This window comes from Zootoca vivipara, chromosome 11 (assembly GCF_965207765.1).
Source record: "Zootoca vivipara chromosome 11, rZooViv2.hap1.1, whole genome shotgun sequence".
NCBI classification, from domain to species: Eukaryota; Metazoa; Chordata; class Lepidosauria; order Squamata; family Lacertidae; genus Zootoca; species Zootoca vivipara.
Window position 1 is genome coordinate 9969274 of NC_142594.1, and position 27722 is coordinate 9996995.

Genomic DNA, 27722 nt, shown 5'->3' on the forward strand with positions numbered 1-27722 from the left:
GGGAATTGCTATCTGGCACAGATCCACTTCCTTTGTTACCTTAACAGCCCATACTTAGGGGCCGTTAATTCACCAAGAAGCTATTCCAACAATTGAATCCTTGCTGGATCCAAGAATTTGAAGGCATGCAGCCTAACCCACAAGCCCCCAAAACTCACAACAATACAGATGTTGGCTAACCAGCTGCAGAAGAGTGCTATATGCAGAATAAATGGGACTGTGTACACAGCCTTAAAGCCAAGGATGCTGAACTTTCTCCATATTTGGGTGTCTATCAAAAAGAATCAACACTTGAATAGTCTGGGGTTTGGAATGAGGTGCTCTCTATTTGAAGTCAGCTCCTGCTTTTGGTTGTTATTCCTTTCCTTGCCCTCTCAGATTTTCTCGAAGGCTCACGCATTCCTTGCCAACCTCACATTTCTTAGAGGAGGAAGAAAACTCTAAAGAAGCCGTGGCAAGGACGGAGGAGAATATGAAAAACATTATTTCCGAGCTCTGCTGAGTTCCAACAGAAACAGCAATTTATTTTGTGTGTGTGTGTTTTAACCAAAAGGATTCTGGCAGAAGTAAGGATAGGTTTCCTTTTCATGAGGGGGGTTTTCCTTTGGGCAAAAAGCAGACAGTGCAGGGAAGCAAAAAGACAAATCTCAGAAAACGAAGATCTAGAAAAGAGGCTACTAGAACTAGCAATTGCTTCTCCTTGTCACACACCAAGTCTGGCCTGTTGGCAAATTTGTGCCTCCACCTCAACAAAACCCCTTCCCGTGGCCAGGTGTGAGAGCCATTGTGGCATAATGGTTAGAGTGTTAGACTAGGAGCTGGGAGACCAGGGTTCGAATCCCCACTCAGCCATGAAGCTCCCCAAGTGACCTTGGGCCAGTCACTGCCTCTCGGCCTAACCTACCTCACAGGGTTGTTGTGAGGATGAACCGGGGAGGAGGAGAATAAAGTAGGCTGTGTATATGTACCTATGGTTATTCATAGGTTCAGGGGAGATTACTTCTGTACTTTTCACACGTGCATTATGTACCCGAGTGCATTCCATACTTTAGTTGCCAGATGTGCTCTCAAAGAGTCATAAAACTGTAGAGTTGGAATGGACCCTGAGGGTCATCTAGTCCAACCCCCTCCAATGCAGAAATCTTTTTGCCCAATGTGGGATTCGAACCCACAACCCTGAGAATAAGAGAATAATAATATAATTATTATATTATTATTGTGCTCTACTGGCTGAGTCAGTCAGTTCTCACATGCAAGAAATGTAGCCAGCGTCTCCCCATCTGTGTAGGGTTGCCATCCGTTCAGAATTTCCAGGATATATCCGGAATACTGCAGTCAGCAATATGGGAGAATCCGGACATAAGGCAGCCCATGTCAGCAGTTCAGATTTTGCCAAAAAAAAGAAAGGCTCCACAACTTTACCGTCCAAATTTTCACCTTTTGAAATATGGCAACCCTACCTGTGGTCATGTACGCAGGTAGTCTCGTGGGTGGGTGCGAAGTTAGTGCGAAGTTTGACAGTGTGGTGTTGTGGTTAGAGTGTCGTACCAGGAGCAGGGAGATCAGGGTTCAAATCCCCCACTCAGCCACGGGCTGGTCACTTCCATTCAGCTCAGCCTACCTCACAGGGATGCTGTTGTACAGATTAAATGAGGAGGGAGAAAGCCTTGAAGAAGAAGGAGGGAAATAACTAAATAAATAAGTAGGTTGGGTTACAGGTAGGTAGCCGTGTTGGTCTGCCATAGTCAAAACAAAATTAAAAAATTCCTTCCAGTAGCACCTTAGAGACCCATTCTCACCACCCTTCTGAGTAATACACCTCCCCACCCTCTCACTATATATAAGGGTCTGGTGATTTCTGTTTCAGAGTACTACATATCTGCATACACACAAAAGCTCATACCAGTGACAAACTTAGTTGGTCTCTAAGGTGCTAGTGGAAGGAATTTTTTTATTTTGTTTTAAGTAGGTTGGGGTATGTTGTAACACAGAGGGAGGCCTAACCATGGCTGAACGTTGTTGTTTTTTCAGCAGCTGCAACCATGGAAAGGTCATACGAATATTTCAATTCACGCGTGTGAACGGCTCTTTCCGGATTAAGGCTGGGACTTGTCTCCAGCTGCTCGTCTCGTCACCCTTTTCTACCCTCCCTCTCTTTTCCCTTATATGCTTTTGATTTATTTTTATTAATTATTATTCTTAAAAAAAATAAAAAACCTTCCCCTCTGATGTATGCAACATTTACTGACAGGGCAACGTGACTTTTCACAACGGTTCTCCATGGGCACCAGTGGGCTGGAGAAAAGCTCTCTCCAAAAAAAAAAAAAACCCTCAGCAGGCAGAGCAGTCTGCCGCGCTCCCCGCTTCTTCCCCGGGGCAACCTTAGGGAGATCTTCTCCTTCTGTCCCTCCATCCCCAAAGTGCCAGGATCTTGCAGCTTGAATCCCTCCTCCACCTCCTTCAAGCTCAGAGGAACTTCTTTGCAGGAGACCTTCCCTCCTCTCCTTGACATGGCTCCAGCTCCTCCCAGGTCGCCTGCCACTTTTGCCCAGGCTGTGGGGTCCGCGCTCCTCTTCTTCCTCCTCCAAGTCGCTTCTGTCGAAGCGGATGGTGAGTCCTGCTCAGCCCTCTCTTGTCGCTCTCCTGCCATCCCCAGAGAGCTTAAGAGTTTGTGGATCACTGCGGGGGAGGTGGGGGGAATCGGGAGAAAGGATTTGCGAGATTCAAATATCTCGCAGTCAGCGTTGCACATCGCCAAAAGCAAAAGACTTTCAAAGGCTAAGATTGGACTGAACATGCAGAAGGGTGGGTTTTTTTTTAATGCTCTATGGGAAAACAGTAAAGCAAAACTTTATAATGCAATTCCGCAGCATGATTAGTGTAGATGCTAGATTTGGAAAAGTTTCCCTACAGCTTTGGCTTTTGCACATTGATTTGCAAAAAAGCATTTGGGATGCTGGGTTTTTTTTTGGGGGGGGGCGTTATTGCAGGGAAAGGGGGTGGAGACACCAATCAGTGTGTGTGGTGCTGTTTACTCGCATTACTTTTTGGAATAAAGAGAAGGGGTCACATAGAAAAGCATGTACTGGATATTGAGGTGCATTTATGAAAGGGTTAAAACAAAAACGAAGTCCAAATATTAGCAGCATATTCCTCTTTAGGCTTTCTCCTGCCAGTTTCACCTCCTGTCTCTGCTGATGATATACTTGTGATAAAGGACCCACAGTGTGATGGTGTTGGAGACATTCTGATGGACCTGCATAATTTTCCCTCTCTCACACTCCCCAACCCCTATTAACGGTCTAGGCATATATATATTTATTTTCATATTCAAACTGCCTAACGGATTTATTTAGCGGTTGCTGTGTGATGTGAAGGGAGGGGAGGATCCCACAGAGAAAGAGCAGAGATTTTTTTTGACCAGAGCATTTCATTGGGAAGCTGTGTGAATTTGAGGTTTGCTTAGGCTGAGTCCCTAAGACAGAATAAATGCAAATTCTTTTTCTCAATTCTCCTTTTAATTTGACGGAACTGCACAGGGAAATTAGAATCAGTGGCAAGGCATGTCATGTTCATGCTTGGGAATTTAATTCTTCCACTCAAAATCGAGCGTGGGGTCTGAACTTTTCATGCCAAAGTCATCATGTTTTTTGCCCCAACTCAACCATTTTCCAGTTTTTAAAATCTATTTTAAAATCTATTTCTATCTATTATTTATTTATTTGTGTGCGGGTGTGTGAGAATATATATAGATATAACTAAGTAATTAGAAAAAAATATCATGGTGGTGTAGATTAAAATCATCAAATGATAAAATATGGAACAACTGACCAACACTGAATCAAATTAATGATATAAAAAATGCTTGTTTTCAGTTGTTTAGTAAATACTGGTAGCTACAGATTGGCCCCAACAGACTCAGGGGCTTTTCAAACTTACCATTTATAGCAGAATGTTTTCCATTTTTCTTTGAATTTTGGGGCATGTTGCCATACAAAGCAGCATAATTCAGCTAGTATTCCAGAGTGATGTGCTCAAAAAACTGCTTTTTATTCTACTGCGGAAATCTGAATTTTGTGAACGATCTAGAATGGATCCTCAGAATTTTTCTTTGTGTACAAGCATCCTTCTCCTTTGTGTGGAGGTTGCAGGGTGGTTTGAGAGACAACTGATTCATGCCACTGTCAGCGAGGTGTCAGTTTATGAGCCCAGTTCAGAGGAGACATATGACAGACGGATAAGGTACTCCTCATGCAGACAAAATGTCATCACAACAACCAGGCTTGCCATAGCTCAGGCAGACATCTAGTTCCTCTTCTAATCTCCTGTATCTCCACAAATTAAATAATGTGGAGCACTAGGCAGTAATTAATTTAAGAAGTCACGAAAGGACTATGCTCGTGTGCATGCTCATAACTCCATTATATCAGCTGAGGGTGCATGAGGGGTGTCGCTACAGCCTTTTTTCTCAGTTTGGGCACAGACCACCAATGGTGCAGAAAGGGGGCTGGACTAGATGACCCTGGAGGTCCCTTCCAACTCTACAATTCTTTGATTCTATGACTCACTCTTTAATAATGGGAACATTAGGTGCAGACTCTCCATGACAAATTCACTCTTAAAAATGTCAGATCAAACAACAAATATAAATTGTAAGTGTAGGAAAGACCCTGAGTTTGATGTCCAAGTATGCCGTCGTCCAAGTTTTACAGCTCTTGTCGGATGAGGCAAGTATAAGTTTTGAGGGGGGCGAATATAAACAGGAAAATACCATGGTCTGAGTGTTAATCCCTCCTCCCAGTATAAACTGGGGTTACCCACAACTTTTGCTAACATAAAAATAAATAAATGATAGGTTATTTTGTTAATGGCTCTTCCTCATCCTATCTGGTTTGGCCTTAGATACAAACAGGAGTGTAAATTGCTACAAGTCACTATATCTCTAGCCCTTTCTGATTGCTTAGTAATTTGCATTTCTGATGCTTAATACGTGTTCTGCATGCTATGCCCAATACACAGAAGTAAATTCCCATAGAATCTGCCAAATAAATATGCTAAGAAACAGGACCAGTTGCAATCTATCGATTTCAGTGGGGTTTTCTTGCATGTAAGCATGTTTTGGATTGCGACTTCTGGTTGCTGTCCTAATTGCATTTTTTAGGGAGTAATTTCCATTGTATGCAATGAAACACACTTACCGGTTATCTGTTATACAAGCACTAAATAAAAGCTTCTATCTGGTTAGAATATATTTCCTTTAGGTTGCAGATTTATTTAATAGGCAAAGAACGACAAAGTGTGAATGGAAAAGGTGAAAGTACATTTCTAGATTCATAAAACCTTTCGTTTTAATATGGCCTTTTCTGATGAAGTCACAGCATGAATTCTTCTGTTACAACTGCAGTCTATAAGGCTGTATGCAAGAGACTAAGGACATCCTCTAAACTGAAAGCTTTTTATAAGCATAATGTGAGGTTGTTAATGGTTTCTGTACAAGAATGAGACAGAGGGGTTCGCTAAAGACTTATTTCTTCTTTCACTTATAAAGTTTTATTGTAAGCCTTGGCTGACTCGCTGGAGGTTACTACAGAGTTGTTGGTTTTTTAAAAAAAATGAGTGTGAAATAAAATTGTAAGACTGTAAATTCTGCTCTCTTAGGACATTTATAGTGAAATACCAGCCTTTTGAATTTTTATGAATGGGCTTCATAGTCTTACTTCTGTGCAGGGGGATTTGCTTATGTACCCAAGACAATAAACACATGTTAAGTCTTTTGAAGGTCATAAAAAGTTATTCCAATTATATCATGACAGTCATAATAAATTGAGTCATATAAATTGCATATAAAGTTCTGCCGGGGCAACTGGAATAATGAAACAAATGGAAATAGAACCCGACTTTGAGAATCTAGGTGTAGTAGGTGGTGGTTGTTTTAACTCTGCTGATACCAGAGAGAAAAAACATGCATATCAGTTCATGCATATCACTGTGCGCAGATACACATTGACCCTGACAATCCATAATCCATGAGGGTGTGTGACGACATCTCTCACTGGGCTTGCCCCACTGCCAGCCATGTCCTAAGTCTAGAAAGGGCACTCCATTAGAGATCTGGCAACTATGCTGCAGTTTCAGGCGCCCAAGTATTAAAAAAGGTTGTGGCTTCTTGTTTTCCCCAGTCTCCTTTCAGCTCCCTTCCAACACCTCAGAGTAGTTGGGTGGTTGAAGCAGTAATCCTTGGTAAGTGCTACAATACTTCAGACCATCAGTCGACTTGGGCAACCTCCTTCCCCGTCTGTAGCCTATTGGCTCTGGCCAGATCCTCTGAAAAGGAGTAACCTGGAGTTGTTTGGGGCCCCACCTTTGCCTTTTAACATTTCATTTCAGTGCACCTACCCGGACCAGCTCCGTGGACTCTTATTTTTTTAAAAAAACAAAATTTATCTACCACTTGCTTGTGTTGTGTATGTATCAAATATATTCTGATGATATGCACTATCCAGACTCTTTATATTTTTAAAAACATCAACTTTACTTTCATAAACATATAACTTGGAAGAACATATTTGCAATCTTGTGCTCAGGTTTCCCCCTGTTAATGTTCAGGGATCTCCTCTGTCTGTTTCACTTCAGACAGATCACGCAAACCCATGCTGTCTTCAGTGGTATCCTGAGAAGTCTCTCTCGGCACCCGTTCTCCTTACACACGAGAGAGAGAGAGAAGCAGAAAATGCAGCTAGACCAAGTCGTCTCATGTCATCACATGCTGTGCTGTGTCTTTTGAATTGTAGGAAAATTGTTTGCCCTTGGTCCCAGGAACGGCTCCCAGATTCTGGACTTAGCAATGGCTCAGGAATCATGCTCTGCAGTAGGAGCTCGATTAGCCAGCAGAGAAGAACTAAGGAGAGCCATAAGAGATTGTTCCTTTGCTGTGTGTACCAGAGGCTGGCTGGCGGATGGCACAGTCGGGTAAGGAGGGTGAAATCTCCTCTAACCAACACACATGACTTATCTCCAGATAACAAAGTTGGGCTACTTTGTCAGGGGGCAGACTTTGGCCTTCCAAATTTCAGCGGTGCCCTGTGTGAGACCAGAATTCGACATGCCCCCCCCCCCGGCGCCTTTCGTTCAGCTCAATTCACACCATCATAGTTGTAGGCTTGGCACCCAGCATGGTGGAACCGCTCGTACCGCCCTTGAATCCGCCTCTGACTTTGTAATAGTAGAACTAAGAAACACTGGTTTTCAAGAGAGCATTTTGCCACTCGAGGTACCTGCTGCCCCCCCTCCCCCGATTTGTCTGAATGTTCAACCTTGCAAATTATGTTTAATATGGTCTATAAGCCCTATTTGCTTCCATTAGCCAGGTGCTTTATGAATTTGACCGTCAGATGTTAAAAACGAAAGGCGTTTGAAGTGCAACTGTACTTCAAAAGAAGGGACGTTGCTTCAAATGGGGGGGGGGAGGAATCTTTCCAACAGTACCCTGAGAATTTTCACTTGCTTGGCATATCTCCTCTACTGCACTGAAAAAGCAAAACACACTCTTCGCTCAATGATGTATTTCCACTTACACATTCTAACAGAGTCCTTGTAGATGCTTTTTTTTTTTTGCTCTTATGTCCAAATTGCCACCTCTCTGGCAAAATTTGACTGTGCTCGAAATTTAATAACCAGGCCAAAGATGGAGCTAAGCGGTATGAGGCAGGATAACACTCCCCATAAAGGAACTGGAAAAAATGATAATTTCGTTATCTACCACGTTAAAATGTGCTTTGATACCACCATGCGTTTATGAACCTAGAGTCTTAGGGAAGCTTCGTAAAGGCTGACCAAATCATGGGAGATCAGAATTCAGCACACGAGAGAGAGAGAGAGAATGACTTTTAAATGGGTGTTTCCCTGGATGTCCGGATACAAAAAGCGTAAGAGGGCATAAGAAGCTTTAATAGTTGCCATTGTTTAAAGGTGCAGGAGTCCTTTCCACTTTTGCATCTGGTCATTCTAATAATGTCTCCTGCTCAGATGCAGAGAGAAAGACAGCCTGAAGTATGATGGTATATGTTTCTTGCAATTCAGAAGGAGCACAGAAAACCCCACAGAATGTGGCATCATGCACAAAAGTCAGCTGCTTGCGAATCTCAGCTTTTATTTGTTTGTTGTTTTTTTAAAAAAACAACCCCAAAAACCAACCAACCCCAAAGAACATTGAGCAGGAGTCGGCAAACTTTTTCAGCAGGGGGCCGGTCCACTGTCCCTCAGACCTTGTGGGGGACCGGCCTATATTTTGGGGGGGAGGGAAATGAACGAATTCCCACAAATAACCTGGAGATGCATTTAAATAAAAGGACACAACATTAGCATTACCGTGTTTCTCCTAAAATAAGACGTGCCTCTAAAATAAGCCATGGCACGATCTTTTAAAGGCAAAAATATATAAGACATCCCCCCAAAATAAGACATGTTGGGGGTACCGGTACCTACCCGACCCAGCGGGAGCCAGCAAACGCAGCAGCGCGCGCCAAGCCCCAGCCCAGCGGGAGCCCCAGCACAGAGACGTGCCGAGCTCCGACTGAACGGGCCCCAGGACCCGGCAGCGGGCGGCGCACGAAGCCGCAGGACCCGGCAGGAGCCGGCAGCAGCCCCAGCCGCGCCGCGCCGCCCGAAGCCCAGGGACCCGGCAGCGGGCTCAGCGGGCGGCGCGCGAAGTGGCAGGAGCCAGCAGGAGCCGGCAGCAGCCCCAGCCACGACGCGCCGCACCGCCCGAAGCCCAGGGACCCAGCAGCGGGCTCAGCGGGCGGCGCGCGAAGTGGCAGGAGCCGGCAGGAGCCGGCAGCAGCCCCAGCCACGACGCGCCGCACCGCCCGAAGCCCAGGGACCCGGCAGCGGGCTCAGCGGGCGGCGCGCGAAGTGGCAGGAGCCGGCAGGAGCCGGCAGCAGCCCCAGCCACGACGCGCCGCACCGCCCGAAGCCCAGGGACCCGGCAGCGGGCTCAGCGGGCGGCGCGCGAAGTGGCAGGAGCCGGCAGGAGCCGGCAGCAGCCCCAGCCACGACGCGCCGCACCGCACGAAGCCCAGGGACCCAGCAGCGGGCTCAGCGGGCGGCGCAAGAAAGCCCCATACCATGCTCAATAAAAAAATAAGACATCCCCCGAAAATAAGCCGCAATGTGTTTTTTTAGAGAAAAAATAAATATAAGACGTGTCTTATTTTGGGAGAAACACGGTATATGCAAGAGCACCACGCAGGCCCCACAAATAACCCAGAGATGCATTTTAAATAAAAGGACACATTCTACTCAGGTAAGGCTCCCCCCCGACTCTCCCCTCCCTTCTCCACAGCCCCGGATCAGCCCCGGTGGCTGCTTACCTGTGTCTTGCAAGTGGCAGGGGCTGACAGCGGCGGGAAGATGAGCAGCATGCAGAAGGGCTCCAGAGATGGGCTGGCAGCAACAAAGCCCGAATTGAGTCTGATTATATAATAATAATAATAATAATAATAATAATAATAATAATAATTTATTATTTATACCCCATCCATCTGGCTGAGTCTCCCCAGCCACTCTGGGCAGCTCCCAATTGAATATTAAAACAATACAGCATTAAATATTAAAAGCTTCCCTAAACAGGGCTGCCTTCAGATGTCTTTTAAAATTAGGATAGCTGCTTATTTCCTTGACATCTGATGGAAGGGTGTTCCACAGGGTGGGTGCTGCTACCGAGAAGGCCCCCTGTCTGGTTCCTTGTAACCTCACTTCTCGCAATGAGGGAACCGCCAGAAGGCCCTTGGCGCTGGATCTCAGTGTCCGGGCTGAACGGTGGGGGTGGAGATTACAATGGCGGCCGCTCGAGCGCTAACACTGCTGCTGCTGGCACCAACAAAGCCCAGCAGCCCCCTTCCTCTCAGCTCTAGGCAGGGCAGGGAGAAGCCAGGAGGAGGGAGGAAGGAGGCACCGCCGAAAGTGCACGCTGGCACAGCCCGAACAATCAGATCCATGCCGATCCACGCAGCAATTCCCAGACCACCCGCAGGCCGGATCCAGAAGGCAACTGAGCCAGATCCGGCCCCCAGGCCTTAGTTTGCCTACCCATGACATTGAGCTGTGAACTGCCCTGAGATGTATGGGTATAGGGCGGTATAGAAATGTAATTAATAATAATAATAATAATAATAATAATAATAATAATAATAATAATAATAATAGCTCCAATTTAACACTTGAAAGTATGCAAACAATGGGAACTGAAGAATCAGAATCCGGAGGAATCACTTAATAATGCTCCCATTGGCTGCATCAAATGGCTTTAGTGCCCAGCAGAGCTCCTTGGCCTTCCTCATGGCTAGAACAAATTGTGCATTTTTTATTTAAAACTATCATGCATATTGGTTTATTTGCATCATTTAGAACTTTTAGTGCATAATTTAGGTTACCCTGCTGCAGAATATATTTCTTCAAAAAAGGGGGTGTAGATTACATTGCTCAAGCCTGAGTATTTTTCAGTCAGACAGGTGCTAACATATTCAATAATTCTTCCTAGATCAGGGGTTAGCAACCTTTTTCAGCTGTGGGCCCGTCCACCATCCCTCAGACCATGTGGTGGGCTAGACTAATGAACGAATTCCTATGCCCCACAAATAACCCAGAGATGCATTTTAAATAAAAGCACACATTGTACTCATGTAAAAACATGCTGATTCCTGGACCATCTGTGGGCTGGATTGAGAAGGCAGTTGGGCCGCATCTGGCCTGCGGGCCTTAGGTTGCCTACCCCTGTCCTAGATGCTATCAAGGGAGAGAATTCAGAGAGCCCCACTGATGCTTTGCCTAGAAACAATTTTGAACAATTCAATATAAGAAAAGTTTTAGTAGAGACTTGCATGTTATATCAGCGGCACTTTTCACATGAGCTAGCCCTGCCTTGGCTATTGGTAGGTCAGTATGATATGTGATGGCAGTCAAATCAGAGACATCCCAGTTTAAATTCATGGCATCCGTCTGCCCACCTGTCAGGTGTGGTCTATGGAGAATTGGACACAATTCAGAGCCTTACTAGCCCAGCTGCTGATCATCTTTTTGCCTCCTTCCTCTGTTTTAGGACAACTGTGTGCAACAGGACAGGCAGCAAGCCACAGAGCGTGAAAATTATTGATGTTCAGATTGAAATGGATCCCTCTCCAAGTGGCAGATACGATGCTCTTTGTGTGAAAGTTGAAGGTCAGCATTGGCGGACCACATAAATAATCACTACGGCAAGCCAAATCAAATACTTTTTCTTGTTCTTTCTGAAATGTCCATTAACAGTTGGGAAGGAATAATTTGCCACGTGCGTGAGATAGCATGGAAACAAACTGCGTCTTCTCAGCTGAGTATAGGCTCTTCCTGGAATATTTGTCGTGTTCATAAAAAAAAAGAAAAGGAAATATAATCTAAAAGCAGAGAGGTGTCCAGCCCTACAAACCAGCAGTCGCTCACAGGCCAGCCTGTGTTCCAGACCACATTGTGGCACTAAGCAGAGAACAAGGGTGGTGTAGCAAAGGATTTATAGAACAAAACCCCCCGATTTTGTATTTGCCTCTACCAAAAAACAAAACAAAACAATGCTCCAGAATAACACGAATTGCACATCATGCACAGATAGAATCGGTGACCTATATAAAGTATGCAAATCTATTCATTTTGCATAATTGATTAAGCAAAGAAATACACAGGATATTGAATCTGAACCCCAGACGCTTGCAAATCCAACTCTGATGCCACCTTTCCCAACTTTTGAACTTCCATCAGGGATTGCCTGCATATCTTTAAGCAGCAAGAAACAGAAACTTTTAGCATGGAAGGTGATGTTTTCTTTGACCTGAATCCTGTGTTCATTACAGCCATTTCTGTGGCTTGCAAATGCTCTTGTCTGGTTGCCATGCATGATTAGTTGAAGACAATCTACAGGTTTTGCTAAACTCTTACTTTCATTGGAGCTTTTTGGAAGATGTTAGGCCTAATTTCTGAAAACATCACCAATCAGTAACGTACATTTGGGTGACTAGACAGGCATAGTGAAATTGTTCTCTCAGTCTCACTTTGGATAAAAACACGGTACGCCTATGAGCTTATTTAAGTTTTATGTTTCCGGGATATGGAACTCCCTGCCACAATATCTCTGAGTTTCTTGATTCATTTTATTCTGTTCAACAAGTTTATAAACCACTTCACAGCATAAAGCCATAGAAATGGTGTACAGAGCAAAACCAGAATAAAGCACAGAAACTCTAAAAGCAATAAAATCAATCCAGCATACTCCAAAAGCTCTGTGAGTTCATCAACACAAACTTTCCCCCACTGCTACTATTCCCTTAGAACACCTTTAAAGATTTCCTGTCACTTCTTGGTACAATAGGCTTAGTCATGAGATGGACACTAGCACCGAAGAAAGATTGAACTAATATTGATTATTATAGGGATATTATGTACAAAAGGAAATACTGACATTTACATTTGGGTCTTAAATGTGCTTGATGACAGTTTATGAAGTCCCGAGAGTATGTGATTATCCCAAAACTCTCTCTCACAGGACAGCTACCGTAAGTCCCAATGTCTAACTTTCTAATGGACAAGTCTAACTGACAATTAACTGCCCTTCTTCCCTGACAAAACCTTCAGGCCATCAGAGTCTGCTGTTTCTCAGACCAAACTAAATCCAGACTTCATCTATAAATCTTAAAAGCGATTGCCTCTTCCCTTTCAGAACTTGTTGTCTGTTAGCACCGAAGGAGAAAGCCAGGAGTGGGCATTTAGACTGAAGATACATTGTCCCCCGCTCCTTAACTTTCCTGTATATCTTTTTCCCCTCTGTAATTGTTCTTAGAAAGAAACTTTGGAAAGACTTGTTGCACTGATAGCCTGAACTTTCCCTATTCCCTCCATGTTTGAGTGATTCATTTGGCCGCAAGACAAGCAAGTCTCTATTCCACAAGTTGACTACAACTTGTTACCATTGCAGAAAATGCAGTGGTTTAGCCCAGGAATGGAAATTCGGATTTTGCCAGGTGAATGTCTGGCACAAATTCCTCATCAAAAAATGACAGATTATGTAACCTGGCCTTCTCTTAGCAACAAAAGAGGTGGTGGTGATAGTGGGAGAATCACTAGAGGCTTTTAAATACAAACGTAAACCACATTAATTTAGACTAAAATAGCAAACAGAACCGAGTTTGTTCTGTACAATGCTTAGACTGTTCGTAAGGCTTTCCCATGACAGCTTTCATTTCTGCAATTTTTCTTCTCTCCCGCCCATTTTGAGCATTGAGTTTAGTGGACAGTGAATTTCCAATTATCTAGTGACGTCAAGTAAAGTCATAAATTAAGTTATTCCAACTAGCCCTAGATTGATTTTGTCACCAGTGGTATACGAGATGAGCTTTATTTGGATGGACTTGCACTTTTTATCTCCCAAGATGTCATTGTGACGATCCTCCCTCCTCTATTACTAACAGTGTGCTGAAGGAATTCAGTTATTGTTCAAACAACCCACTATTCCTTCTTTCTCCCAAATAAACTCCCTGTTTTTATATGGGTTTGCTAGTACATAGAGTACATTTCCAGCTTTCCAAATAACGTGGCTCTGTATCTTTAAAAACTCCAGGCAAATGTTTCAGGAACAATCTTGTGCCCTCAGTAAGGTTTCCCTCTCAACTCAGGTTCACCTCAGCAGCTGTTTGCCTCAGCACTTTAGCTACTTTGTGGCACTCTTTTCCCTCCACTTGCCTCCTCTGTGCGTGACTGTGAGATGCAAACTATCCACCTGCTCCTCAGGCTCAGTTTTATCTCCCCTCTTCAGTGACCACCCTTTTGAGTTTAGATACGTTGCTGGAATGAGGAGGAACATCCAATTTGACACAACATAGATGAAAGCTTTATTTAACTGGAGAACATGTATATTTCTTTATGGTTTCATTTGTTTAAACTCTTAGTTCATCATCTTCTTTTCATATAACACAGACTTCTTAATACAGCTCCTGCATCCCTCTCCAACACTCTACTCCCCACGACTCCCAACTGCCATTTAGAATCCCATCAAGCTCCGCCTCCCAAGGAACACCTGCCTATACTGGGAGTGATAGATTAACCCATGATGAACTGGAATCATCATCAGGCACTATTCCGCCACAGTCATCACCTACAAAAATCTGTGAAACCCCACTTCTCCCAGGTTTCATTTCCTATTAAAAAAAATAAGATGAAAATGTAGAGTATACAAATGGGACCTGAAACAAAAAATTGCAGCACTGAGTCCACTGGGTCAGGCATTTTAGTCACCCCCCCTTTTTTTCATTTCCCAAGCCCTTCAGCTAACCAGATACTTAAATGTGTTTGCTTCCTGCTTGTTTATATCTCCTTAGGCAAACCATGTGGAGACCCACCTTCCTTTCCTCACACAGTTCTCCACGGCCACACCGGGTTTGAAATGGGTGACGAGCTGCACTATGTCTGTGCTCAGGGATATGTCATGAGTAACAAAGATGCTGCTTTCACTCTGCTCTGTCACACCTGTGGGGAATGGTTTGGTCAAGTCCAAGCTTGTGTCAAAGGTGAGTTCTATTGACTCAGGATATCACATCTTAATTTTTTTTGGATTGTCCTTCAATGTCCTAATGCAAACTTGCAGTGGATCTCCACATACAGGGTTATCAAAGAGGATCTGATGACAATGTACATAGTCCATATACAAATTATTATTATTATTATTATTATTATTATTATTATTCCCCCGCCCATCTGGCTGGGTTTCCCCAGCAACTCTGGGCAGCTTAAAAAACAAAATAAAAACATCAAGCATTAAAAAACCTCCCAATACTGGGCTGCCTTCAGATGTATTCTAAAAGTGGTACAATTCTTTATCTCCTTGACATCTGAAGGGAGGGCATTCCACAGGGAGGGCGATCACTGTTGAACAAATAAAAACATGAAATAAAACTAAAACAGATAAACTACAAGTATGTGAATACAGCGGTACCTTGGTTTCCGAACCTAATCCGTTCCGGAGGACCGTTCATGTTCTGAAACATTCGAAAACTGAAAACTCAATAACCAACAGCTGGGCCTCCGGATCTTGCACTCAGCGGAAGCTGCGTGGCCTGTTCGACTTTCGAGGTGTGTTTGAAAACCAAAGCATTTACTTCCGGGTTTACGGCGTTCGAAAACTGAAAGGTTTGTCAATGGAGACGTTCGAAAACCGAGGTACCACTGTATATGGAAGGTAGAGACTAAAATTGTATACAGTGGCTATGAACTCGGGTTAAGAACTTAATTTGTTCTGGAGGTCTGTTCTTAACCTGAAACTGTTCTTAACTTTAGCTAAGGGGGCCTCCTGCTGCCGCCGCCACACAATTTCTGTTCTCATCCTGAGGCAAAGTTCTTAACCCGAGGTACTATTTCTGGGTTAGCAGAGTCTGTAACCTGAAGCGTCTGTAACCCAAGGTACCACTGTATACCATAGACATAATGCCTCCTGATATTGTTAAACTACAAATGCCCATTGTCCCTGACCATTGGTCACCCTGGCTGGGGCTGATGGGACTCTAAGTCCAACATCTTGAGGGTTACATGTTTCTACATCCCTGCCATACATGCTGGGGATCCTGTCCTCTGTCCTCTCTAAGGGCTGGGCAAATGAGCCAGAAACCTGGTGTTCAAGGCTGCAACCCGTGCTAGAAACCATATGCTGGGGGAAGAAGACAGCCTATTCTAGACACTGCAGAGGGCTTCCCTTGGGTTGTGATGGTCAACTAGTCTCAGTAGTTATTTACACCATGGCTCAAGCTTTCTCTTTTAACAAGTGATCTTTAGGACAGTATAATCACGTAGCATCCGAGTAACTGAAAAGGGGCAACGTGAAGAGGATTCTAGTAAGTTGTCTCACGCAGAAAGATGAGTCCCTGTTAGCATTTGTGAGAAACAATTGTTATTTGCAAGTGAAATAACAGATCTTGACATGAGATATGCTCTTCACTGTGCGCTCAAAAGCATGATCATGCAAAACACAGCTGAGCTGGCCCATCCTTAAGCAGCTGAAAGCTTTAGTGTAGAGAAGGTATCCTGTCTTGTATCTGATGTTTCCAGGGATCAGTGATGTCCCGGGTGCTTAGCTCACTGACACACTGCTGTATAGTGAAGACTCTATAACTGGTTGGGCAGTGTGTTATTTCCGGAACGCAGTCCCTAGGCTCAAGCCAAATGCCTTATGCGTCACAAGTTGTGAAGCATGAATACATTGGTTCTTGGAGCTGTTTCCTTGACAAACGACAGTTAGAAGGTATCCAGAACATTTCTATATTAGGTAGCAGAGGAACACGACTCTGAGGAGGAGGAAATTAAAAAGGGAGCAGAAAGAGTTCAGAGAAGAGATTGTACAATTGATCCTGAATATAAAATATATAGTGCGCAAGGGAAAAAATGAGGACAAGGCGTGAATGAATAAGGGGCAAGATATTCTTTTGGATCTGCCATGTTGTCCTTGGGGAGTATTGCTTGGGCTCTATAGGTTCTCCAGCATGGGATCCCCTAGGATTGATTCTGTCCCCCATGCTGTTTAACACTTGCATAAGACCACTGAATGGTCATGTGGAGTTCTCAAACGTGTTGTCACCAGTATGCGGATGACACACCACTCTTTCTTTTCATTTCCTGTGGGTGAGAAAGCGGATGTGCTGAATCGGTGCTCAGTTTCAGTAATGGAGTGGATGAAGGCCAACAAAATGAAACTTAATCCATACAAGACTGAGATGCTGTTAGTGGGTGGTTCTTCTGTCCACCTGAGTGATGTGCTGGCTCCCTCTAAAGGATCAAGTTTGTAGTTTGGGGGTTCTTGAGGCACAGTTAGTCTCAGCAGTGCAGAGTGCCTTCCACCAGTCTTGAGGTATACCCTGGTTACCTCAAGATTGGACTATTTCAATGTGGTTTTGGAAACACTGCCTGTCTCTATGTTTCTGAGCCCATTTAACTTTTAAAGCTCATTATGGCTTCGGACCCCAATATTTTCAGGAATCTTCTCCTGATATGAACCTACCTAGACCCATAGATCTTCACCTGAGGCCCTTCTCTGGGTCCTTCCTCTGAGGGAGGCTCCGAGGATGATGGCGAGGGAGAGAGCCTTCTCAGTTGTAGCTGACTTGTGGTACGCCCCCTGGCGCCTTCACTGATGTCTTTTTGGTGCCAGGTAAAAACTTACCTTCTCCTCTAGGCCCTTGATGGATTGAGTTGATTATGTTTTACTAGTATCATGAAGCCCGTTAAAATAACGGGTGCTAAAGCAGACCTGTTGCTCTAGCAACCTTGGGGACATGCGCAGAGCTGATGAAGCGGCGGGTCTGCGCTCCAAGTCCCAACGGATAGAACTGACCCGATGGGGTGGGAGTTAGGAGAAGGCCTCGCTTTCTTTCCTCCTCCACCGAGGCCATCAAGCGGCCCTACGAATTCCCTTCCCGGACCTCCTACCTCAGCCCGGCTTGAGCACCGCAGCGGCCTGCCCGCCTCACTCTCTCTCCCACCGGCATCGCTCCTCGAGCGGATGAGCCGCCAAGCTGGGACCGCCTCTCCCGTCAGGGCCTACAAAGAAGCAGCAGCAGCGCCCGGCAAAGGGGGACGGGCAGTCCTCGTGCCCACCCCGCCGCCTCAGCCTGGCTCGTCTCCTTGCCGGGCCGAGCAGGCACCAAGCTCCCCTCTCCGAAATGTCTCTGTGCTCCAAGTCCCAACGGCTGTCCGTGGGGCACATGCACAGTAGCGCAATCCCACAGACACAGGGACTAGACACAGAGACACTTGTACTTTATTATATAGGATTGTTAGTGTACTGACAAAGCTTCCTGTTGGGGTGGGAGTATGCTCTGAATTACAAAAATATTCATGTTTTATATGGCTATTCTTTTTCCTATATGTCAATTTTTAAAATGCAAATTGCGCTGATACCTTCTGAGGTAACAAACAGCTAAATCATCATCAGAATCAGCACCACAACAACAATTTCCACCTGTTGCTCCCACCCCCAACATTTCCAGTATTAAGTGAAGTATTTGTTACATTCAGAATAAAGAAAGGATGAGTCCCTGGCAGCTACTTGAGTTACAGCCTAGAGTGATATCTGGCTGGCATAGTTTCACATTGCTTTTATATAATACCTCAGTGAGATTTTAATAGGGGTAAACATGTGGAGGCTATTCAGAACTGTCTCTGAACTCTGACATTCTCCCCTTGCACCTCAAACCAGGCAATACTTAAGAAGGGCTGAGTTAGTCATTCCACTTAGCGGTCTAATAGCCCTTTAAATTAGATTTATGTAATTATGAAAGCAATTTTTAGTCCTGTTTCCTGTCTTTTGCTCTGGAAGTCTGTGGCTTCAAAAATAGTAGGCCAAATCAGTGTAGGTTTTGGCCTCAGCAAAACCAAATCAACATATGCCAGCTAAGAAATGACCTTATAAAGCCACATCCTGATACCAGCATTTATTTCTAAGAAACATAAAAATAACTTAATCCAAATGGTACAGTGACTAGACTTGCAGACACAATAACTTTCATAAGAGTTTCTTTGCTTTCCCCTCTATTTCTGTTATGGTGCACAATGTTGTTCAATCACTAAAGTCTAGGATTGAAAGTGAATATTTTAGAATTTCCTTGTCAACATCACAGTATTTTTTCTAAACTACCAGACCTCGAAAAAGTTATTTCTGGCAGAACTTTCTGTCTTCTTCAGGGGAAAAAAATATGGTAGCCATGATACAACCAAGACAAGTAAAAGTGAACAAGCCTTACAGTTTGGAAAGGAATGAAAGTGTGCATTTGTTAGAATGGTTGCTTCACGATATAAGATGCTTGGAGAGTTTATTGGACCAGAATGTTTTAGGTTAACAGCAAAAAAAGAGAGGGACCACAATAAAAATCCTATTTTTGGTTATTCCAGGGTTAAACCACAACTGCAAAGCCCATTATTAATTCTGTTCTGTATGAATTCTACTCCCCAGATATGAAATTCAGCAACCAAACTATGGGTTGTATCCAGTTATATTGAAAGTAGACCCGTTGAAATTAATGGACTAAATTAAGTCATATCCGTTTTTTTCTGTGGGTCTACTAGGACTAACATTAAATCCTCTGAATTTATGTTTTATTCACATTTATATACTTTTATATTGCTATTCTGGTTTTAGGTTGTGTTTTTGCTTTAAGGTTTCCATTGTATGATGTTTGTTTTTTGGACTGTACCATGTCAAAAACACTGTACAATTGCGGGTTGTGTTCTTCAAACATCTGGCAAATAATAATTCTGGAAAGATTGGGGAAATAGTGTTGTGGGATGAAAATGAAGGATAGCTCAGGGTCCGGTTACAAAGACACAGAAACAATTACTTGTTACTTCAGATATTTTGATCATGAAGCAGTTATACTGGGTGTTAGCCTGCCTGGTTTCTATCACCCAGGCTAGGTTTCTTTCAGTCACTGGCTCTTCCTCTCACAGCAGTCAAATTCCATGAGCATTTCTGTGATCTACAAAATGGTAGTACCTCTATGAAAGATCATGGCAGACCAGAGATGTACTGTAATCTGAACAAGGGACTTCCTCCAGCTGACCAGTTTATTGAGCATTCATCCAGATATATGCAAAACTTACTGTTTTGTGAACTGCAATGAAATGGAAGAGTTATTCCCAGTGCTTTCCCCCCCGGGGGTGGGGCGCAGGGGTACACATACACCTAAACATTTTGTGAATCTAACGGGAGAAGAAACTTATAATTTTTAGTTTCTTCTCTAGCACGGTGAATCGTCAGTTCTGTTGCTACTCCCATGGCAGCCTCATTTCCTTTTCCAGTGTTTCCTGAGTCTCAGGCGGAAGCGAGCGTTTAATGTGCGAAACAGTGTGGAATGTGGATGTGTGGTGTTTTACTGATGAAAGTTTGGCCTCACTAAGGGGCAGTATTCCAATATGAGTAGGAATATTACTATTTTTCATCATCATGAGGTAATGCATACTCTTTGTACTTTTGTCCATTTACTGTATTCATTTCCCCCCGATTTGAACTATAAAACGGTGATTTTTCTTGAGTAAAAATGAGAGTACCCCTAAACATTTTTTTAATAGAAAAAAAGCACTGGTTATTGTCAATTCAGACTGGAGGTCTCATCTAGTTCAGCAGCCAGCCAGATGTTGCTGGGATGCACATGACTTTACTCACAACAGTTTACAAGCAAAGCGCATCACATTCAGTACTTCACTGATATTTACTACTAAATGCAAAAATGTCTGGAGTAAATGATGTGCAACCATCCTAGTACAAATCCTACCCACATTTTTTCCTTGCAAGACAAGGCAGGAGCCAGAAAAGCCCCATACTGCCAGAGTGGTATATCCCTAGCAGAAAAGGACACTATTTCCCCTTCCTCTCCTGTCATCCCTCTGGGATGGTGCAGAGGAGAACCCTCTGGGCAGGAGCACATAAATGCCGGCTGGAAAACTGTAAGCAAAGATGTTTAATACTCTCTGCACATGTCTTCTGTTTGACCTTTTTCAACAAATCTGTATCAATAGATGAAAAAAGAACAAGCGAGATGAGAAAGAATAAGTTAGAAGTTATATCAGGCACCCCCAAACTCAGCCGTCCAGATGTTTTGGGACTACAATTCCCATCATCCCTGACCACTGGTCCTGATAGCTAGGGATGATGGGAGTTGTAGTCCCAAAACATCTGGAGGGCCGAGTTGGGGGTGCCTGAGTTATATGGTAATTATTAAGATGAGTAGTAATATTAATTAGGAGGGAAACAGATTGGATAAGAAAACACTTGTGGGGAAAAGAAGGGATTGAAAGCATACCATTCCTGCTGCCTAAATAAGTTACATAACTCCTTCAGGCTTTTGGTTTGGTACTTGTTCATTTTAGTTCAGAGACCTGATTGTACAGTTGCTTTCTGGGGATAATTTGGCATAACATTTAGAGGCTAGGATTTGGAGACAGAGGACAACCTGGAAATAGCAGCAGTTGCCGATATCCTCCTCCCAGAGCATTCATCTGCCCCCACTGCTTTTCCATCATCAGGAAAAGCCAGGAGATGTGAACAGTCTAATTGTACATGTGAGGAGATGTCCCCTCCTCCCTGGGCCTAAGCCAACTAGCACTACCTGGCCATGGGTGTTTTAAGAATGCCAGAAACTGCATTACCAGAAGCTCCTTTTGCTTGTCTAAAAGTGACTATTCAACCATCCTACCATGCTCACTAATGCAGACTCAGAATCCTAGCATTGTGGAGTTGAAAGGGACCCCAAGGGTCTTTGAGTCCAATCCCCTGCGATGCAAGAATCTCAACAAGATCATACACGACAGATAGTCACCCAACCTCAGCTTAAAAACCTCTGAGGAAGGAGAGTCCTTCTAGGGAGTCCGTTGAACAGCTCTGACTGTCAGAAAGGTCTTCCTGGTGTTTAGTCTCCTTTCTCGTAACTTGGATCCGTTGGTTTGGGTCCTAGTCTCTGAAGCAGAAGCACCTCAGTTGTGATTCAGTCCTACTTCCGGTTTCACCTCCTGTGCCATAGAAGGCACTGCCTGTCTATTCAGGACCACATTTCATAACACTGGGTTGCTAGGTAGCACACATACTGGGGGGGGGGAGGGGCTGGGGCATTGTTCCCTATGGAACCTTCCAAGAGCAGCAGTTGAAACAGCCACATCAGTAGGCATATGTGAGAGACCTGGAGAAAGGACACTTCACATCATTTTCTATCCCCAGCCTTCATATAAACCTTAATTTTATTCTGTTATGATGTGAGCTGGTGAAAGAGCTTTGTGATAATCTGGTGCCAGAAACCCCGCCCCCTCCTTAAATTGTTATTTTGCCGTTTCAGATGAAACTGAGGGACATATCGATTATGAAGACAATTTCCCCGATGACCGATCTATTTCTACCGAAGAACATGAACACAATGCCAAAGAGGCAGAGGAGAAGGAAAATGAGCAGGAGAAAACCACCCATGATGGGGAGACCCAGTTTGCTGACGACGACAACCACATTGGCATGAAAACTGCATATAACAAGAAAGGCACCAAAATGATATACGAAGGTGAGGACTTCCCCATTGGACCCGCCATTGTGAACAATGATACAAAAGCAACAAAAAGTACAGACTCTCATACAGATGAGTCCTGGCTAGATGGTTACCCAGTCACTCAAGAAGCTGTAGAAGAAGTCAACGAGGAGGAATGGGATAAAATTGATGGATCTATGGGAATGGAATATGACATTGGCACTGACCAGCTGAACCATGCTGATGTCAGGAAGACAGGCAGCATCCCAGAAAAGGATTTTGTGCAGGCTGGAACAGTCCCGTCACTGACACACACTGATGGGAGCAAAAGAATACTAGGGACTCTAACACCAACCATTGTTCCAGAGAACGTCAGTGTAAGCAAAGATGACAACACCATGTATGTCTCAACAACACCTATGGGACTCATCACTCAAGAGTTGTCATCCGTAACCACACCCACGAGCTTGAATTTGGCCACACTGGAGACTTCTACAGTTTTCCATCTCCTTGACCCCATTCCCTTGCCAGAGGAAGTAGATCTGATTACCTCCTCCATGCAAGTAGTTACCACTATACCTTCTCAAAATAGCTTTACTGATACACCAGATGTCATTGAGGGAGAAGCTTTGACCTATGGACTTGGTGGGAAGCCTTTGAGCACTTTTGAACCATGTGTGGGAGCAAGTTGTTCCAGTTCTGGTAAAGATCCCATGATAGCCATTGGGGTGACTGTTGTATGCCTAATTGTGCTTGCTTTGGTCTTGGCAGTGTGGTGCTTCAAGAAACGGCAACAGAAGACCTCTGTTTATAAGTTGAATGGGAAGGATCATGCTAGGCAGCAGCTGCAACAGATTGAAATGCAGAAAGTCTAACCTAGCTGTATACGTTATTATTGGAAAGAAATGCATGGAGGAGAGACATGGAAACTGACCGAACAAATGGATACTAATGTCCACTAGTTCAGAAAGAAGACCTGTGTATGGAACAGCAGGACCTGCACTAACTGAAATCACAATTTATTGTGATATCGGGATTAATTCGGATATCTATCGTTTTTAACCACCTTGAGGATTGCCAGGGCTGATTCACAGAAGCATATTTTATCTCTTGATGAGTATATATGGCGGTGACTTGGTTTTCTGAAATCGGTAGTCTGTGACAGACATGGTGGACAGAGTTTTCTTATGGGTGTGTAGTGCCTATCCTAGATGCAAGCTAGTCAAATGGCAAGGCCATAATCTGACAACTGACACATCAAATCCCTTAAGATGGCAGGATGGACTTACAGAAACTGCTTCTTGCATTAAAAATATCAATGCAATTATTCTCTCTCCTGTGTTAAAACGGGTCACACAGCCCAATGACACATTTGAAAGAAGCTCTATAGAACAGGGAGACAATCTGTGTGCAAAGTGGAGGGGATTTATTTGTAATATTTGCCATTTTTAAGGTAAGGATTAATTAACCCATAGACAGTTGGTACTTGCCATGTTCTAGAGATTTACAGATAGAATTTTTCTATCTGCATTGCTCGACCACTGCTCCAGTTTATTTCAGCGGATTTGTACTATAGTAGCTCTACCCTTCAATGGATTAACTGTGTGTAGGGGGCCGATCACAATGGACTGTTAGCTAGAAACATGACATTATTGAGCTGTTTGGATTTTATTACCGGTAGTTGTTTTAATATCTAGAAAGAAGAGTCTTTTTTCTATTTGTAGGAGAGTGTAGACACAGAGGGGATCATGATAGAATGGACTTTAATTAATGATATACGACTAGACATCATTAATGTTTAAAAATAAACCAGCATTGTCAGTATTCCACCCACTCTATAGAAGTGCTCTCTTAAGAAGTAGATAGAAGATCTCACACCACTTTGCCTGCAAACTATCAAAGACTATTTAGGGTTTTCTCCTCCCCGCCCCAGGGCAATGCTATCTTTGCAACGAAATTGGGTGTCTAATTAATAAATTAATTATGCAGCCAATAGTACATGGTCTTTGGGAGTGCATTTGCCATCTTATTTCATAGAAAGTGAAAACTTCCATTCTTTAGTTCAATCTGGGTCGGTTTAGAGTGGCTGAAGTTCTGATGTAGACAACGTATGTTATCTGTTGCTAAAGATGCCATACCATGACAGACTAATAGACGGGTTCAAAAGTCACACCATGGCTAAGGCAGAAATCTGAACTCCATTTACCAGGGAGTAAGCCCTGCTGAATTCAATAGGACTTACATCTGAGTAGACATGGTTAGGCTCATGCTGTAAGTCATTATTTCCCCTAATACGGTGATGCCTATTATAAGGCAACAAAATGCACAAGAAAATGAAGCTGAACCCCCTTCTGAAAGCATATATTAGTGCCCATTATTAATATGCAGTTACCCACAGTTACAAATGCAGCCACACATAAATGCTTCTTTGCATGTTATGTGTGAATGCACATAAAGAACAAAAATATCTTGGGTATGGTGACTGCATGGCCAATTCTACCATTTAATCTAGCAGAAGACATTTTTTTGGGGGGGGGGGTGGCGGACTGGGAGTCTCTACTACTAATTTGGGCATGTTTTCAGCATGATATTCAAATAAAATTATTAATATACTCTTATGTTTCTTAAATGTCTGTCATTGTAAATTATTATATTGTCCTGCACTGGCTTCGCAAAAAACCCCCCCAACAACAACCACCACCATTTTGTTTGTACGTGATCTAAACAGTTTTACTCCACCTTGCCATGAAGGAATGCTATAAACCTGAGCCTATTGCAAATTTTTACTTAATTAGATAGATGAAATATTGTGACTGTCTGTGAGGAATGTTCCAAAAGTGAGGAAACGTTGGGGAGAACCTCTCACTTTAGTTCTCAGCCTGCCATTCAGTTTCAGTACTGTTCCAAGTATTTCTGAAACAATGCCATGCAATTAACATCAAGACCTCTAAAATGTATATGCTTGCTACAATCTTGGGAGATTTCCAAGTTGCAGACTGCAGAATGAAAATAACACTGCAATGTTAAATAGGTCAACTCGGAAGTAAGACCCACTGAGTTAAAGGAAAGTGCGTATGTTAGAACGTCAGTCTCATATACTTGGAGAACTCCATATGACACGGATGACAATGGAAGACATACGCTTGGGGAGGAAGGCTTTTGATTGTGGCCAACATACGAAGCTGGTATGAAATTATACTGCTTAAATTGATTTAAACTTGTTCTGTTATTTAACAGGAAATGCTCTGGGCTTTAAATTAAGATACCCAACTCTGCGTCATGTTCTTAAATGAAATAATGCTCACTAAAACAATAAGAATGTCAAAAATAAATGGAAAGATATTTTGCGCAAATTGTACAGTATTCCAGTATTCTTGGGCAAAATTCAGTAGTCTTTGTATTACTCACAAAAAGGCCAAAGAGATACATTAACAGGAAGCTTATGAAGAAAATCTAAATAAATGAGCAAGAAAGGGAAATGGTCATGTTTATATGCATATGCTGTGTTTTCAACAAAATCAAAACAAAATGATTGTGGAAATACCAATCTTTCCTTCAAATCTGTTGTTCAGAAATAAATGAAGGAGTATTATTATTATTATTACTGTAGATGATTAGCTAGTTCCATTTGTAATATTTTTGCATCTGTTTATACTTGTACCCAGGATGTTGTTTGTTTATCTGTGTAATTACTTATTGGGAAGCTATTAACAAAAGGATAGCCATGTAAAAAGTGACTTAAAATAATTTAGTAAGATGACTGCATTCAGCCCATCAGCCACCTTGACATTTAATTGATTTTACCAAGCTGAGGTGAGGGGTAAGAGAAGGAATACATATCTCTGAGGTTAGGAAATACCAGAAGGAAAGGAAGAATTACTGTACTTACAGGAGTGGTTTTCAAATTGTATTCCATGAAATCTTTGATTTCTTGGAAGCTTCAGCGATTCAATGGCATAGTTCATATGTAATGTTAAGGTACAAGTTGTGCCACAGGCAATCAAACAATCAATGATGGCTTGCTTTTCCCAAACTTGTTTTGTTTTCCAGCTGCTCTTGCCTTGTACTTTTAGTCTAGCAGGTATCTGAGGTGGGGTGGCTAAACAAACCAAGGTTAAGGAAAGGTGATGGATTTGTACCCTACACCAAACCATAGTTACAAGGTCCATAAACCAACAACAAATTATGGCTTTTGACTGTGGTTTGTTGATCATAAACAAACCATTGCTAAGATAACTGGGGAGGGTGAGGGTGATTAAATGAACCATGGTTTAATAATCTGTAGCTTAGCATTATGGGTTAAAAAGGTAAAGGTAAAGGGGCCCCTGACCATCAGGTCCAGTCGTGTCCGACTCTGGGGTTGCGGCGCTCATCTCACTCTATAGGCCGAGGGAGCCGGCGTTTGTCCGCAGACAGCTTCCGGGTCATGTGGCCAGCATGACAAAGCTGCTTCTGGCGAACCAGAGCAGCGCACGGAAACGCCTTTTACCTTCCCGCCGGAGCGGTCCCAATTTATCTACTTGCACTTTGATGTGCTTTCGAACTGCTAGGTGAGCAGGAGCTGGGACCGAGCAACGGGAGCTCACCCCGTTGCAGGGATTCGAACCGCCGACCTTCTGATCAGCAAGCCCTAGACTCTGTGCTTTAACCCACAGCACCACCTGGGTCCCCATTATGGGTTAACTAGGCCAATTATAGTGGATAAATTGTCCTAAAAGAGCATGTTACAATGTACCCTGGGCATGGAATGCTTCTTATCCAAAGTCTAATTCACACAGTCATGCATGTTGCTTTGCATTTCTATACTTATTACATAAAATAAGCAGCTGAATGTATGAACTGACTTCACTGAAAAGCCTAAGAAGTCAGATCACATCCAGCAACCCCCTACATACCTCTACTTGGAAACTGTTCACTGTGCATTGTTTAGAAGTATACTGAAGGTTCCCACAGAATGCTCACAAAAAGGAGATGCCGAGTTGAAAATTGTGCTGTTTCTCACGAGTTTTCAAAAACGCATGTACTTGATACTCTCACAAATTCCACGCCACAAGCACAACAGCAATTTAAAATGTTATTTGCGGAAATTATAAGATATTCCCAGATACAATATATTGCTCTTGTTTCCTGAGATCTGGATCGTCATCCGTTTTTATTACTTGGTTGATTTGTACCAATCACTCTCATATTGCATGGTCAGAGGTGATTGTCACTGCATGTTCCATAATATTATTCTCACTTTTTAAGTTTTGACGACGACTCCTATGCTCCATCAAGGGACCCAGGTGGCGCTGTGGTTAAACCACTGAGCCTAGGGCTTGCCGATCAGAAGGTCGGCAGTTCGAATCCCTGTGACGGGGTGAGCTCCCGTTGCTTGGTCCCAGCTCCTGCCAACCTAGCAGTTCGAAAGCACATCAAAATGCAAGTAGATAAATAGGAACCGCTACAGCGGGAAGGTAAACGGCGTTTCCATGCGCTGCTCTGGTTTGCCAGAAGCGGCTTTGTCATGCTGGCCACATGACCTGGAAGCTGTACGCCGGCTCCCTTGGCCAATAATGCGAGATGAGCGCGCAACCCCAGAGTCGGTCACGACTGGACCTAATGGTCAGGGGTCCCTTTACCTTTACCTATGCTCCATCAGTATTTCAGTGGTCAGCTCCT

General features: G+C 43.5%; 1 protein-coding gene and 1 long non-coding RNA gene across 2 annotated transcripts in view; one reads left to right on the forward strand and one right to left on the reverse strand.

The window, feature by feature from the left end:
* The first annotated feature begins 2067 nt into the window (after positions 1-2067).
* Positions 2068-24745, forward strand: SUSD5 (sushi domain containing 5). Its single transcript, XM_035130311.3, has 5 exons — positions 2068-2610; positions 6792-6969; positions 11096-11214; positions 14394-14582; positions 21882-24745. The coding sequence occupies exons 1-5, from the start codon at positions 2511-2513 to the stop codon at positions 22934-22936; spliced, it is 1641 nt and encodes a 546-aa protein (XP_034986202.2). The 5' UTR covers positions 2068-2510; the 3' UTR covers positions 22937-24745.
* Positions 18898-27722, reverse strand: part of LOC148684201 (uncharacterized) — a 380707-nt gene continuing 371882 nt past the window's right edge. The window contains exon 2 of the long non-coding RNA XR_015946289.1: positions 18898-18998. This is a non-coding gene — a long non-coding RNA (uncharacterized LOC148684201). The remainder of the gene's footprint in view (positions 18999-27722) is intronic.